Genomic DNA, 14,152 nt, shown 5'->3' with positions numbered 1-14,152 from the left:
GGTTGTCGAAGCCGTAGGAGAAGCTACTCACTCAACGGCGACTCTCTCACAAAGCCAAACTGAAAATCCGTCAGAGATACCGCCTACGCCCCCACACAGCTCTGGCGGGAGCTTGGGCTCTAAGCTCGATGCTCTAGTCGCTCGTGTCGATATGCTCCGACAAGAAAACCCGGGCGTGAAGTGCTTGCTGTTCTCTCAGTGGTCTCAAATGCTAGAGCTAGCAGTTCGAGCCCTGCCCCGCCTGGGCGTACGCTGCTTCATGTATGGAACAAAGCGGCAGCTGCCCAAGCTTTTGACTCAGTTTCAAACGTGTCCAGCCGCTTGTGTGCTGGCACTACCATTTAAAGTCGGTGCCAATGGACTCAACATCGTAGAAGCGACCGAAGTGCTCCTCATCGAGCCCTTGCTCAGTACTAGTATTGAAGCCCAAGCTGTCAACCGTGTCCACCGACTAGGTCAGACGCGGCATACTCGTGTCCACCGTTTTATTGTCCGTGGCTCAGTTGAAGAGCGCATTTATCGACTTGGACACAAGCAGAAACCTGGTCCTTCAGGCATGGAGCAGTCTGTCAGCGAAGAAGATGATGAGGGTGAAGGACTGCAGCGCTTGGGAGTGGCCCCTGGACGCAAGGAGCAAGAAAAGCTTACGATGCAAGACTTACAAAGTCTTCTACATGGAAATTCGAATCGTGGTGATGAGGAAGACCAGCATGCACGAACAACGACGACATTTTGGAATGGGTCAGTGGTGCTGAATGGAAAGACTATCAATCGCCGCGCAGCATGCGAGTTCTTAGAGCGTCGACATGCCACGGGGGCACGAACAGAAAGTCAAACCCGGTTTATTGACGATCGAGAGCCCCGCACGACATTGTTCGGCGAATCCGTTGCTCTCCTGGTTGCTGAAGAGCTGCTGGCACTTTCGTTGGGCGAGAATGATGCCAAAGTCGACCCCCAATTACTTCAGTACCATCATGATCGAATTGGGGGAGAGATACTAGTGTGGAGAACAGCACAGAGAAACATGTAGTTCATGAAGGCAGATCTGATGCCAAATCTGCCAGCGCGATGTCCAGAATGCAAAGCTTAAGCGATAAAGCTCCTCTGATGGATGCAACACATATACTGACGAAGTAAACACAACAATGTTGATGCATTGGTTGACCTACAGTAGATTTCTTCCGTGTTTGAAGACCTATTGTGAAATAGGAGCAATTCCCATAACCGGGATAGCGTCTTCTATCAGCAGCATATCCGTATCACTTGTTCTTTCCTGGTAGACAGAGCACCCGCCCCAATGCGCGGTGCACCTCAATCTTCACTTCAGGTCCGGGGAAAAGCTCTCCATCGACGCACATGAGATCGCTAGCATTGCTGGCATGAATCGTGAAGGCACGTGTGCGAATTAACTGCACCCGATCCGCATCCAAGTGCGATCCGTCTTCGATTCCCATCATGAGTTTAGCAAGCCCCATCCGCGAGTAGCTCTCTCCTGAAACGAGCATGAGATAGAAGTATCCGTCGGAGATATCGGCAGGCGGTGCAATGTGAGCGTCCGCAGCAGCGTGGGAAACATTCATGCTCCAGAACATATAGAATGGGCCCTCCATCTCCTCCCACTCCTCCGACTTTTCTCCACCTGTTTCTTTCTCTTTTTCCAGACAAACGCACTTCGGTTTAGCTGTCGTCTCTGTACTGCTGAAGGTGTCATGGTATTTGGCTGGCAGCGGTTCGTCGTCTTTTGAGACGAGATAGCGTAGCCGGCCAGGGAAATTTGTCTGGCCGAACCCGAAGATCTGCAGCGTGGACGCGATGAGAAAGCGCATGTCGCCGAAGAAGCGGTACCGCTCGGATTTGATGTCCATGTCGGCAATGAAGGCCCACTCCAGCGACAAGAATCCGTGCATGATCTTCCCGTCGCCGTTCGTGGCGGTGAACAGATCCAGCTCCTGAATTTGGCCCTTGGCGAGGGAGTAGGCCGCGTTCAACGCCTCAAATCGCTCGCCAGCACGTGACAGCAACGATGCAGACAGTCCGTTGCCCGAGCCGCCCGGGATGATCTAGCAAATAGCCAGCACGTTAGAAAATTCAAGCGAGAGCCATCGGTCAATGCGCGAAACAATACTCACTCCCAGTGGCTGTAGAATCGCCTGTTGCCAGTCCTTGCGATTCATCAGACCTTGCAGCACTGTACACGCCACCAACAAAAGCCAACCCCAGCATCAGCGTCACCACCTTCACACCCTGCCAGACCGTCGCTGCAAACTCACTCTCCGACAGCAGTCCGTCGCCTCCGACCGCCACAACGCAGTCGTACTTGTCCAGCGGCACCTCCGCCACGACCTCCGTCGCGTGCGCTGCTTGGCGCGTGATGACCGTCTCCACCTCCACGTTGGCCTGCTCGAAGACCGGCGCCACCTGCTGCTCGTACGTCTGCTGTGCGTTGCCCGTGCCTCCTGCAGGGTTGATCACCACGAGAAACTGCAGCGCCCGTCAGTATCCACCCCCATCCAGCCAATAACTAATCCACTCGTCGCACCTTCCTCGGCGGCATGAAGCCGTACGGATCCAGCAGCTTCTCGGCCGCCTTGACGCTCTTGGCCGTCCTCGGGTCGGCCAGGAACCTGATGGCCCGCACCGCCCTCGTGGCCACTGCCTCCCCATCCTCGTCGTCGCACCTGAACACCCACTGCAGCAGCGCCCTCTCCACGCCCGCGTCCTTGGGCTTGCCGCCCGTCAGTGCCGTCGGCAGCACCGCCGTGGCCAGCGACGACAGGCCGCCGATGAGCCCGCCGCGTCCCGCAGCCTCGGGCTTGGGCCCGCAGCCGAAGACCACGAACTCCTTCTCCTCGCCGTACTCGCTGCCCTCGTACGCGGCCACGAAGCGGCGGCGGATGCCGCTCGTGGACTCGGACGCGCCCAGGACGGCGCTCCACGGGATCACGTCGGGCTCGCTGGCCGTGGACGGCCCCACGCTGCGCAGCTCGATGCCCTTGGCCGTCAGCTGCAGCCGCTTGTGCTCGTCGGCGCGGCGCTGGCCCGCGTACACACGGCAGCTCACGGACACGGAGCCCTGCGGCCAGTGCTTGCGCAGATACGCCTCCATCGTCGTCAAATTCGGAATGACCAGATCAGCGACGATCGGAGACACTGATGACGGACGCAATTTTCAACAAGTTCGTATTATCAAGGTTGTCTGTGTATGAAATGTACTGTATGGTTTATTCTCTGATGTCACTAAAGGCAGGTAGGGTGTAGGGTTGTCCGATTTGATTATGTCTTGTGGGGCATCATTGTCAACAGCGCGTCACACATGGCTTCAACATGATGTTAAATAAGTGCGTGTATTGTCGATAGTTTACGTGCTCTCCATGAGCTGCTTGAGCTCGGAATCCGAGCGGACGCGAGTTTCCTGGCCGCCGGGGGCTACGCAGGCCATCTGTCCATCCGGGAAGTAGCGGATCTTCTTTTGGTTGAGCAGCGTTACCTCGCGCAGGCCATCCGGCTGCTCGAGCATGGTCGTGCCGTCTGGAAACACAGAGAACTCGTCACCATTTGGGTGGATGGTCTTCTTGATGCCGTCCGCGAACTGGATTTCCGTCGTGCCGTCCGGGAGGCTCGTCTCAATTTGCTGATTCGGGAACTCGTACACCTTTCGGTTGTCCGGATACGTTGTCAGCTTCGTCTGGGCCTCGTAGTAGTAATATACAGTGACCCCCGTGTCTGGGAAGAGCTTCAGGAACGAACCATCAGCAGCAAAGCAATTGTTAGCGATGAGAAATTGGTCGACTTCGCCCGCAAATGAATCTTACCTCTTTGTGGTCCCCGTTCGTGAACTTGATGACGACGTGACCACTGGCGTCGATTTCCTTCTCGTTACCGTCGGGGAACATGATTTTCCGGCTGCCATCCGTGTAAAACACCTCCTTCTTTCCACCTGCATGTTCGATCTCTCGGGTGACAATTTTGTGCACTGGCAGCGACGATGCCAATGTTGGAATGTCTCCGTCTCCATCAGCGGGTTTTCGGTCAGTGTAGACAACATCGTGCGAAGCGCTATCATCCTCAGCACCAGGAAGTGCCCATTCGTACGCGACCGCAGCATTGTTACTGCGTGTGTGCTCTGCACCGCCTAAGAATCCATTTGCACTTCCGTTATTGATGTCGGTGCTATCGGTGGAAGCTCCTGGTTTGTTCGAAAAATGAGCATCTTCTCGGTCCAAACTGTACCGCTTCGGGTTGTAGTCCTCGGCTGTAGCAGTTTCCACGCGATGACGATATCCAGAGCCTGCTGTGAATGCATGGTCTTGATCTTCTCTCACTTTGTCAGAGTTATCCGAATGGGGCAAACTCCACCTGTGTAGAAGTTCATCAGCCGTTCCCGTAATGGCAAGCACGTCATCTATCGTGCGAAGGTCACTATTTTGACCGGGTGTGGGCGGAAAATCAGCCACTGTTGCTCTCGATTTCGATCCCATATGCGATGCATCTTGTCTGTCCTTCAGTAGACGTTCGTATTTTTCCCACTGTTCCAAGCGATCCTTCTCCAGGAATTTAATTTCATCGCTGAGTTCGTGGTTCTTCCCTTCTAGCTCCTGCATTTTTACAACCCAGCACAGAGTGTGAGTTTACAATATGGCTGCATAAGCAATACACACTTGGCAAATTCGTACCGTGACACGCTGTCGCAAGTTGTCATTCACAGCTTTCCACTTGCTTGCATAAGCTTTCTCGTCCAGTTGCATCTTCACAATTTGTGCCTTGAGTGTTTCTACTTCTCCGCGGTCTTTCCGATCCTGATGGGATATTGTTGCATTCATGCGGAGCTTCCATTGTCTCTCCTGAAGCTTTTCTTCTTTTTTCATCTTGACGCGCTCTCGCTCCCACTCCTTCTCAATTAGCAGACGCTGTTCCTGCTGATATCGCGCGAACTCATCCCGTTCCAGAGCTAGCTTCTTCACCTCTTGTTCATAGTGATCCTTCCGTTTTTGAAGGTGCAACGTTTCCGACTTGTAGAACTTAACTTCTTCTTCAAGTTCGTACAGCTTTTCTTCTATTACAGCAGGCAGGATCATACCGGAGTCAGCTGGCTGTGCCGATCGACCGCGAGGTTGAGTTTGCTTGCCCGACCTTGCCCCAGGTTTTGGCTTGGCTGGAACACGTGGAGGGCCGACAGTTGTACGCGCGCTATTGGTTTTTGTCTTGGTGGTGGTCGGTATTCTGGTAGGTGGCTTTTGCTTGCCACGCAACTTCTGCTTCAGCGTCGACAAAGATCTGTCTGGAGCAGGCGGTGGTGGTGGCAGCGAAGCTGCTTCCGATCTCACCTGTATGTTGTTGCTGTTGTTATCCACTCTACCAGCGATGGAGTTCGTATCATCTGCAGGAATGACACTAGTACTGTCCCCGCTTCGATCGTACTCCCCAAACACATGCTGCACTAACGACGAAACTGGAGCATCACTGTCCGGCACAGGACCCCGGTTATTGTATCCAATATCATCAGTGCTATCATTTCCAGCGATGTACGCTTGTCGGGTGAAAGTTGATTGCTGAGTGGGCGCGTTGGGCGCAGCATCCATAGAGCCATACCGCTCATTGGAGTCTCCAATATCCGAAGGCTGATCATGAGCCAAACTTTGTCGTGGTTGAAATGATAATCCATCATCCCACGGCACCGAATCGTCAAAACTAACAGCGCTAAGATCTGAAGGCGGATCACCGTAATGGTTGCCATAGCCAAAATGATCACGAAGTTGGTTGGTAAATCCGTCTTGGCCAGACATCCAATCGTCTTTGGGCAGAGATCCGTGGTCGTCAAATACCAAAGCTGAGTCGGCGTCTTCATCCAAACTATCGTCAAAAATTGAACCTGATCTCGTTGTTTGCCATCTGGACAGCTCTTGCTCGTGCAGCTCCGACACAAACGAAGAATACGGCAATCCCCAGTGATCTGTCTGGTTATCAGGAACCACGTCTTGTCGGCCCGGTTGAGTCGTTCGCTGACCCTGCTGCTGCTTCTTCTCCATCAAGTACGCCTCTTTCTCCGCTGCCAGATCCCGCTCAATTGCCTCAAACTCAGCCATCTCATTCGCCTCTCGCTCCTGTTTTGCTTCGTACGACTGTCTCAAGTTTTTCATGCCCATAATATCCGTGCTCGTAGTCGAGCGGAACGACGCGTTTGTCCACGCTGCCAACTCCTCGTTCTGTTGCCTCCTCCGCTCCGCATCATCATTATCCAATTCGTCTTGATTACTGAATTGCATTCGTCGGATTGGCGACAATGGGGGTGATACCGTCTTCGGAGGTTCCGGAGCTGTCCGCACCTGCTCCGGAGGCGTCGTCACCGGCGACAGCGTTCCAGACGAAGACGCGGACGAGGACCTTCTCCTCCTCGTTTGCTGGTGCTGCTTTTGGATTCTCTGGCCTGCTGGTCTTGCTTTCGCTGCACTCTCCTCCTCTTCCTCTCCCCTGGACGTGAGCGTGTGCTTCACCACCTTCTGCTTGGCGCCTGGTTGGCGCATCCACCAGCCGCGCGCTCCCCTCTTCAGGAACGGCTTCTTGGCTGCCTTGCCACTGGCTCCAGCCGCGGTTTTGACCTCATTTCCCTCGGATCTACGCAGCTCTCGAGCCAGAAGCTCCTCGAACGGCACTGCAACAGCCAAATAACAATTCGCAGACCAAACAAGTGAGACTTTAGCTCCAGATTGCGAGCGCTGTAGCTGTCGTTGGTACGAACCATTTGCACCGGACACGGGAACGTCCTCGCTGGACGTGACGCTGAAGCGCCGGTTGCCGGCGTCGTTCTCCTTGCGCCACGCGCGTGGCCCCTGCCGACCGGGCGCCATGCCGAGCGCGATTATCCGCCGGAGTTATTCCGCACAAAAGGGCAAATCAACAGGGATTGGCTGAAATAGTTATTTAGCTGGTCGACATGAGGCGTAATTACCGCTGTAAGAACGTTTTTACGCAGAGAGGAATGGGTGGCTTGGGCTTTTGACTGAGAGCCGCCATCGACAGCAGAGAGCTCAGTTCAGAACGGGAAGTCAGGTGGCCAGGAGGAGGACGTGTTGCGTCTCGAGTGTGTGCATGTGCGTGTGGGCGTTGCCTTCGGACTGGGGAAAATGATGATTCCTTTATCTCGATAGTTTTCACGACGGTCATCTGAGTAGGCCACAGGCCCGCGGTGGTGATAATCGAGAAACACAAAAAGCTCTGATACTACCAGTATCCAACTTGCGTATTTGTGCGTGTGTGGAGTCTTGTACGAATGGTTGCAATGAGGAGAAACCTTTTATATCTGTCAATCCACTGAGTGCGACGGTGAAGAGTAACAAAACTATAGCTTTTTTAACTGCAAACCGAGCAACCAAATCACAACTAAACTGGTTCATGTGTAGAATAACATTTTTACGTGGCTATCTGGAAAACATTCGCTTACCGAGCCTTGCACGGGTTACGGCGCCCGATTTTAAACACTCAATCAATACGAGTCATGTACCAATTGATGTAGGTACATGTATCCCAGTTGCTACTCTGTTCCAATTCACCTTGCTCAGCAAGAGTAAATCCCAGCCAAATGTATCACCCCGGGTCTCCTCTAGTATTAAACGAAAAAAAACTGCTCTCCGCTGACTACCAAACCAAGCCGAAGCAATACGAAGAAACAGGCAGCGAAGGAAACTCATTTGAAAATACGCTAGAATCGCTCAGCGCTAGCACACAACCAGATGCCTGATACCGTCAGATTTGAGGACATAGATCCAGCCCAGCGATCCACACTTATCAACCAAGCACTTATTGTTGTGAGCACGATATGATGGTCGACGTATAGCATTGGGGATAAAAGTCTCGAGTCCATGAACACTCCGCACTGCCAGCAAGCAAAGCCGAGCTGAATGACTTACATTAAGTACGCCTGTACCATCGAAATGGTACACATGTGGTGACACCCCTTCCTCTATATCTTGATTCCAGTATACAGACCACCGACGCCCCCCGTCCTCCCCCTCCTTCGTTTCAGAGGCCACCGCTGCACTTGCATCCCGGCGGTCTAGTATTTTGCCGAGAGTATCGGGGCTTGCATCGAGCGGCGACCAGAGATCCAGACATGTACGCCGCACAGCTCCGTTCCAAGGACGAGATCCTGGCCATCCGCGCCGCCGAGCGCGAGTACGCCAAGCGCGTGCAGCTGGCGCAGGAGACGCTCAAGGTCGTGCGCGAGGAGCTGGCCACGTGCTACCGCGAGAACGGCGTGAACCACAAGATGGCCTGCAAGGGCCTCCGCGACGAGTACGCCAAGCTCATCCAGGACCCCACGCACGGCGCTGGCTACCCGGTAGGTCGTAGTGGCAGGAGTGGCGATGCGTTACGAGGCGCAAGAGAGGAGGGACGCAAGGCTTACCGTTTTGTTCTGTGTCTTGGACGACCGTGGCTTTGGACAGACGCGACCGGAGTTCTAAGTGCTGGATGGGCGCAGGACGGGCGGGAATTAAAGCGATATGTGGTCTGGAGAGCAGCGGGCGCGACCAGGAAAAGGAAAACATGACAGAAAAACGATGAAAATACATGCGAACGAGAATCGCAGGCTTGTCGTTTTCTGAAGGTAAATGCCGGGCCTGCTTGTGAGGAAACTTGAGTAGAAGCGGCTTGTTCCCTTTTGCTGCTGCTAGATGGAACGCCACACGCCCTTAACGGATGTAGTGACCGCTGCGTCGCTTGGAGCGGAGAGCCTGAATCCGATCAAGTGCGTGGTGGAGGCCGCTAGGATCCGTCTCACCTTCCTGCCACACGCTGGTGTTAATTTCATAGCGGGATGAGGATCGAGTTGCACTGCGTGGAGGCGAGCCATCAACCGAGGGTGAGGAAGTATCACGAGCAGGATTCCTTTCGGCCGCGCCGTATCGGTCAGGGATTCGTCTTCGCTTTCTCGAAGTGAGTCCAGGATCAGAGGCGTCTTCAGTAGATTTAACTTCCGGAGAACCATTTTGGGGGCAATTGCAGGATGAGGCCGCAACAGCCGACAGTAGTGCCTCATGCTTGGACTCATCGCCTTCCAGAACGCGACACACCTTCTCCGAGCACGAGTTCACGCTACCTTCGACGGCATCGACCCTGGCTCGAAGCTCTGTGAGAGCTGCTTTGATTGCTGCTGCTTCAGTGGTCACTGCCTTGCAAGTTTCTTCGCAAGCTGCTTTGTTTGCGAGATTCTGTCAGCACCGGCATAGACCGTGGTGAGCTCGACAACTTCCAGTTTTGTACGGCTAACAATTATGAACCTGCTGATGGAGATCGGTGACGGACGCAGCCACCCCTTTGACGTCGTCCGCTACCTCCGCAAGGCTTGTTCTTTGCTGCTTCAGGTCACCAGTGCTGGTTTCTAGTTTCTCCTTGATGTCTTCGACCGATTTCTTGATCGGACTTACAAACTGCGCCATCAGTTCTCGCTGGTGTTGTTTCTGCTGGCAAGTTTGCTCGACTAGCGCCTGTGTGAGATTCTTCTCCAGCTCCTGCAACTTTTCGCTATGGTCGCAATGAGCAGGAGACGGAAGAACTGCGGGTGGTGCGTGCTGAGCTTGCCACTGCTGAAGACGCTGCAGCTACCAGTTCCTCAACACAGCGCCGTCGAGTCAGTAGAGTAGGCGGCACGAACGAAAGCAGCCGCCCGTCACCTGGCCATCCTGGCTCGAGCCCAGCAAGTTCTGGGACTGGTTCTGCGAGAAGGAAGACTGCGACATCGACGTGATGGCGCTCAACTGTTGACTCTCGGGGTCGTAGACTGCCCAGTGAACTCCAATCAGCCATACTCCCAGCTCACACTCCCATGGATGACCGCACCTTCCTGCGAGAGCGCAGCGCTGCTCGTCTGGCTGCAGGCCCCAATCTCCGGGGGCAAGGTCGACACCCGGCTTGCATCCCGAACTTGCTGCGTGAAGCTCAGCGGCTGGTGCCTGGCACTCGCTGGCGTCTCGGCGAACGGCGCTGGGCTGGGCTGGCGTCGCGTTCGCTGCAGTGGCAAAGGCGGCGCGCGGCCAGCTCCACGGCGCGAACTCCTACGACCACGCACAAAACGCTTAGCTCAGAGCACCGACACGAAGAGACGAGGGGCCTACGAGTTCTCGTTGCGGCGCAGTAGCTGCGAGAGCGTGACCACCTCGCGACGGACGGACATGCTCCTCTCTGGATGCGGAATCGAGAGTGAATGCGCTCTTGAGCGCAACTTCAACTTTGTAGCCAATCACATGCATTCCATCTTGGTCGAATTGCGGAGAGCCATCCATTCGGGGCGAATAAAAGTTTGCTTTGCAACACGTTCAAACTGCATCGCCAGTCACTCTGGCACTCTGAAGTTTCCGGGCTGCCTTGCTGGTTATACTGGGGCGGGGGTCTTAGCTACCTATCGCTACATAAACGAAATTGCATCCCAAGAGACGACGGAACAAATCGAGGCGAAAGCAGGAACGGAGGATGTGGCTGTACATTAGACTACCGAGACTCGGTCCGAGTGGGGATCGCATCCCCGCTTCTCCAGGGAAGTACAGACTCGCCACCCCGCCCAATTTAAACGAAGTTGCCGAAAAAGGTTCTTGTTGGAGTACACGTTCCCATTTCTTACCGTGTGCGAGTACCTCTTGGGCAGAATGGGGGCTGTGCTGAAGTCCGAAGTTGGCAGACAAGTTCGCATCAGGAAGAAACAATCCAAAGATTGGAGATGCCATGATATTCCATCCCGCCGGTTACTACCTCATGACCAAGACCCACCACGCTTGGCTCGTTCCGGATGAAGCACGAACTCGCGAAGGAGTCATTGTTAACGCTCGAAGGGCTGCGTCTGGATCTACACAAGAGCACGATGAGCCGCTGGACCCAATCATCTCAAGTCCATGTCCGGTTATATTTTGAATTGTATTGGAATCCGCAGTGAGGTGGCCCGGGCTGGACTGCTGTAAGCGATCAATGTGTCCCAGAACGATGGCCTCTTCAGGGGCGATGCGAGCTAGCTCGTATCGCCGAGAGCCGTTGACCTACTTCAACTCTGCAGCCAATCACATCTCCCGATTTCAAAAACCGCTTCCTCGCATGCCATGCCTTTGCACAGGTCTGAAGCTCGAATCAGCTAGTCGATGGGTACACACGGCCCCCATCCAGGTCACCCCACATTCGCATTCGCCGCGGACGCCGCAGACCTCCTCCACATTCACGTTGATACAGCGCAGCGCGGCTCCACCACCGCCTGCTGCAGCAGCGAGGGAGGCACCATGACGACGACCATGAGCAAGACGATGAAGAGCTTCTGGATGGACTCCAAGATCCCGGAGGACAGTCGCTGGCACTCCAAGCACGAGGGGGACTTCCGCACCGAGGACCGCCTGGCCGACCACTTCGTGGGCAAGCTGCGTGACGAGTGCCGCGACGAGGTGAGCGAGGTGGCCATCATGGTCCGCTTCACGCGCATCCTCAAGGAGCTGCTGGACTCGTACGAGAGCCAAACGAACCAGCTGCTGAAGCTGGCGGACACGGGGCGCGTCGTGACGCTGCTGCACCGGTACATCGACAGCGCCCTGGACACGCTCGACATGCACGACCCTGTCACCCGCAAGGACTGGCACAGCCAGCTTCTCCTTGAACGGGAGGACCGACTCCAAGTCTTCAAGAACTTCATCCAGGACGACGAACAGGTGGTGGCTGCTCTCGGCAACAAGAACCAGCAGTTGGAGATCGTGACGCTGCTGCGCTACTGCGTGGAGAAGTACCACGACGGCCTGACACCACTTGCTGGCGAGGTCGAGAAGTACCGGGACAAGTTGACGGCCGGGGAGCTGGATACCATCGCCGTGGTGTACGACGTGGTGGCCCAGAAGGCGGGCATTGTATCCGGGAAGTTACCGGACTGGTTCGTCACCTCTGAGCATGAGTGGGCCTGGGTGAACAAGGCCAAGCTGGAGGACAGCAAGCTGGGATGGGAAGATTTCGCGAGGGAGAAAGATGCCGATGAAAAAGTGAGTGATGAAGTGCGAGGCGAAGTGTGCGAGGAAGTGTGCATACGACTTGCGTCTATTTGGACAGAGCTCAACCACCCCCACTTGAGGAAGTTCTACGGCGCGTCGTACGTCGGCAAACCTTTCGTCATTCATGAGACGTGCTTCCCACCTACGTATGAGAAGGATGTATGGCGCTACTTGGCGAATTGCGCACTTGGTCTTCAGTACGTGCACGATCGTGGCCTCGTGTACCATGACATTTCTCCTGCAACGCTCCTAACCAGTTACTCGGAACGACGAGGTGTCTTGGACGGATTGGGCTTGGTGCCTAGGAGCCGGGTAGACCGATCTCACGTGATCGGAAACCCCGCCAGTGGAAATCAAACCAACGATCAAGAAACGGCCGTGAGCTATGACGTGCTGAGATTTGGCATGGCTGTGTTTTTCCTTCTTCTTGGTGCCCGCAATTCGAACCTCCCGGGAGCAACACGAGACAAAACGTTCGATTCGTGGAAACACAAAAGTACAACACGCCTTCCCAACGTTAGGCCAAAATTCATCAGTAATGAGGAATGGGAGATTCTTCAAGACCTATGCGCCGAAGATCCTGCTGATAGAGCTAAATTGGAAGACGTGGTTTTTAAGATGGAGTTGTTGGCGAACGATAAAGCTCAAGACAATGCGCATCAGACGCAGCAGCAAATGCCTGATATCACGACTTATGTCATTCAAAGTTACGGCTCCACTGTTCGTGAACTGCTGGACGAACTCCTGGAAGAGCATGAAGAAGACTTCACTCCCATGGATCAGTCGGTGTTTAATCGTCTTGAAGACGTTTATAATCAGCTGGAGAATGTTGGAGAACTACCTGAGGTTTTGGTTGAAGACTTCAGCTTGCTTGTCTGCGCCTTTTTCCAGAAGGTTGAGGCCTCCACAGCGGATAGCTCAAGTGCATCTATCCAGATTGCTTCGCAGTCCGTCGCTGGTCAGAACTATCACTTCCACCACCAGATTGACCACCTAGTGCAATCGTTCCCGCAGCTCCAAGGCATGGATGTCGTTCACCGCTGGCAGCCTACGTGGGATAAGGCCCAGAAGGACCAACGAGATATCTTTTTGGAGTATCTGAAGAACCCATCAACATTCCTTCATCAAACGAGTCGGCCTGAGGATATCGCCATGCTGCGGTTTGAAGCGCAGACACGTGCTGGCGCCTACTCGCCAGATATTGTCGAGGCGATGAACACGGTGTTAAGCCAAGCTGAAGAGCGAGGTATCAAAAGTGCTAGTGCTATTCCCAAGTGGTTCATCCCCAGCTATCAGGTGAAGTTGGAGAAGAGAATTGGAGACGGAGGGTTTGCTTTCGTGAATTTGGGCAAATGGTTCGGGACGGATGTGGTTGTAAAGAGATTGAAGCCTGGTGAGGTCAATGAACAAACTCGCGAACGATTCCGTCGCGAGGCAGATTTATGGTTTACACTGAACCACTCCAACTTGATCAAACTGTACGGCGCATGCTACGAAGGTGTGCAGCCATTCTTCGTGTGTGAACGAGCTACAAGACAAACTCTTACGGACTACTTAAAGCCAGAAAATGGAAGACGCCGAGAGCTGTGGTTCCGTCTGCTGCAAGCAGCCCTTGGAATTGAGCATCTTCACGACCACAACATTGTCCATGGAGATCTGAAGAACGACAACATTCTCGTTTGCGAGGGAGGAGCAGCGAAGATTGCCGACTTCGGACTGAGCGTTCTGCGAACCAATCCCAAACCGGAGCTCACCACGAAGGCTGTGCGATGGGTGGCACCTGAATGTCTGATGGGCGAGTCCCCTAGCTTCGCTTCAGACATTTTCGCTTTTGGAATGTGCATCATCGAAGCTGTCACGGGAACTCTTCCGTGGGGTAGAACCATGCCAGATGAAGCTGTGAAACACGCGGTGAGGGACAGAAAGACAATCCCTGAGCGTCCGGCAAGTTTCAAGGACAAGGAATGGGATCTGGTGCAGCGCATGTGCCGCTGGGACCCTCAGAAGCGTATTGGCATCGGTGCTGTGATCAAGATCCTGGAAGATATCGGCGTGTCAAACTTGATTGAGACGGGTGGAAAGATTGGCCCATCCAAGATTGACGCCAAAAAGCGGTCGAAGACCTGAGCTGAGCTTGCATGGCTGCC

The 14,152-nt window shown here is 54.4% G+C and overlaps 5 protein-coding genes across 6 annotated transcripts; 2 read left to right on the top strand and 3 right to left on the bottom strand.

The window, feature by feature from the left end:
* Positions 1 to 1,259: 1,259 nt before the first annotated feature.
* Positions 1,260 to 3,106, bottom strand: IUM83_14912 (putative sphingosine kinase; the record flags this gene model as incomplete). Its single annotated transcript, XM_067939689.1, has 4 exons — positions 1,260 to 2,060; positions 2,130 to 2,188; positions 2,271 to 2,481; positions 2,540 to 3,106. The coding sequence occupies 4 exons, from the start codon at positions 3,104 to 3,106 to the stop codon at positions 1,260 to 1,262; spliced, it is 1,638 nt and encodes a 545-aa protein (XP_067787868.1).
* Positions 3,107 to 3,358: 252 nt separating this feature from the next.
* On the bottom strand, positions 3,359 to 6,845 carry IUM83_14911 (putative sphingosine kinase; the record flags this gene model as incomplete). The annotated part of the gene is made up of 5 exons (XM_067939688.1): positions 3,359 to 3,733; positions 3,813 to 4,595; positions 4,674 to 5,053; positions 5,870 to 6,649; positions 6,737 to 6,845. The coding sequence occupies 5 exons, from the start codon at positions 6,843 to 6,845 to the stop codon at positions 3,359 to 3,361; spliced, it is 2,427 nt and encodes an 808-aa protein (XP_067787865.1).
* Positions 6,846 to 8,107: 1,262 nt separating this feature from the next.
* On the top strand, positions 8,108 to 8,459 carry IUM83_14910 (NADH-UBIQUINONE OXIDOREDUCTASE PDSW SUBUNIT; the record flags this gene model as incomplete). The annotated part of the gene is made up of 2 exons (XM_067939687.1): positions 8,108 to 8,335; positions 8,442 to 8,459. 2 exons carry the CDS (start codon positions 8,108 to 8,110, stop codon positions 8,457 to 8,459), a joined length of 246 nt encoding a protein of 81 aa, XP_067787866.1.
* An 801-nt stretch (positions 8,460 to 9,260) lies between these two features.
* On the bottom strand, positions 9,261 to 10,168 carry IUM83_14909 (uncharacterized protein; the record flags this gene model as incomplete). The annotated part of the gene is made up of 4 exons (XM_067939686.1): positions 9,261 to 9,596; positions 9,669 to 9,775; positions 9,835 to 10,049; positions 10,110 to 10,168. 4 exons carry the CDS (start codon positions 10,166 to 10,168, stop codon positions 9,261 to 9,263), a joined length of 717 nt encoding a protein of 238 aa, XP_067787961.1.
* Positions 10,169 to 11,255: 1,087 nt separating this feature from the next.
* Positions 11,256 to 14,132, top strand: IUM83_14908 (TKL protein kinase; the record flags this gene model as incomplete). 2 transcript variants are annotated; one of them, XM_067939685.1, is made up of 1 exon in its annotated part: positions 11,256 to 14,132. In XM_067939685.1, the coding sequence occupies one exon, from the start codon at positions 11,256 to 11,258 to the stop codon at positions 14,130 to 14,132; it is 2,877 nt and encodes a 958-aa protein (XP_067787959.1). The 2 variants fall into 2 exon arrangements, with proteins under 2 accessions (XP_067787959.1, XP_067787960.1); XM_067939684.1 differs by having other exon boundaries at positions 13,590 to 14,132.
* Positions 14,133 to 14,152: the final 20 nt, after the last annotated feature.

This window comes from Phytophthora cinnamomi (assembly GCF_018691715.1).
Source record: "Phytophthora cinnamomi strain GKB4 chromosome Unknown Contig56, whole genome shotgun sequence".
In the NCBI taxonomy this organism is placed as follows: Eukaryota; Oomycota; class Peronosporomycetes; order Peronosporales; family Peronosporaceae; genus Phytophthora; species Phytophthora cinnamomi.
Note: the sequence above shows the minus strand (reverse complement) of the source record. Positions and strands in the feature narration are given on the sequence as shown.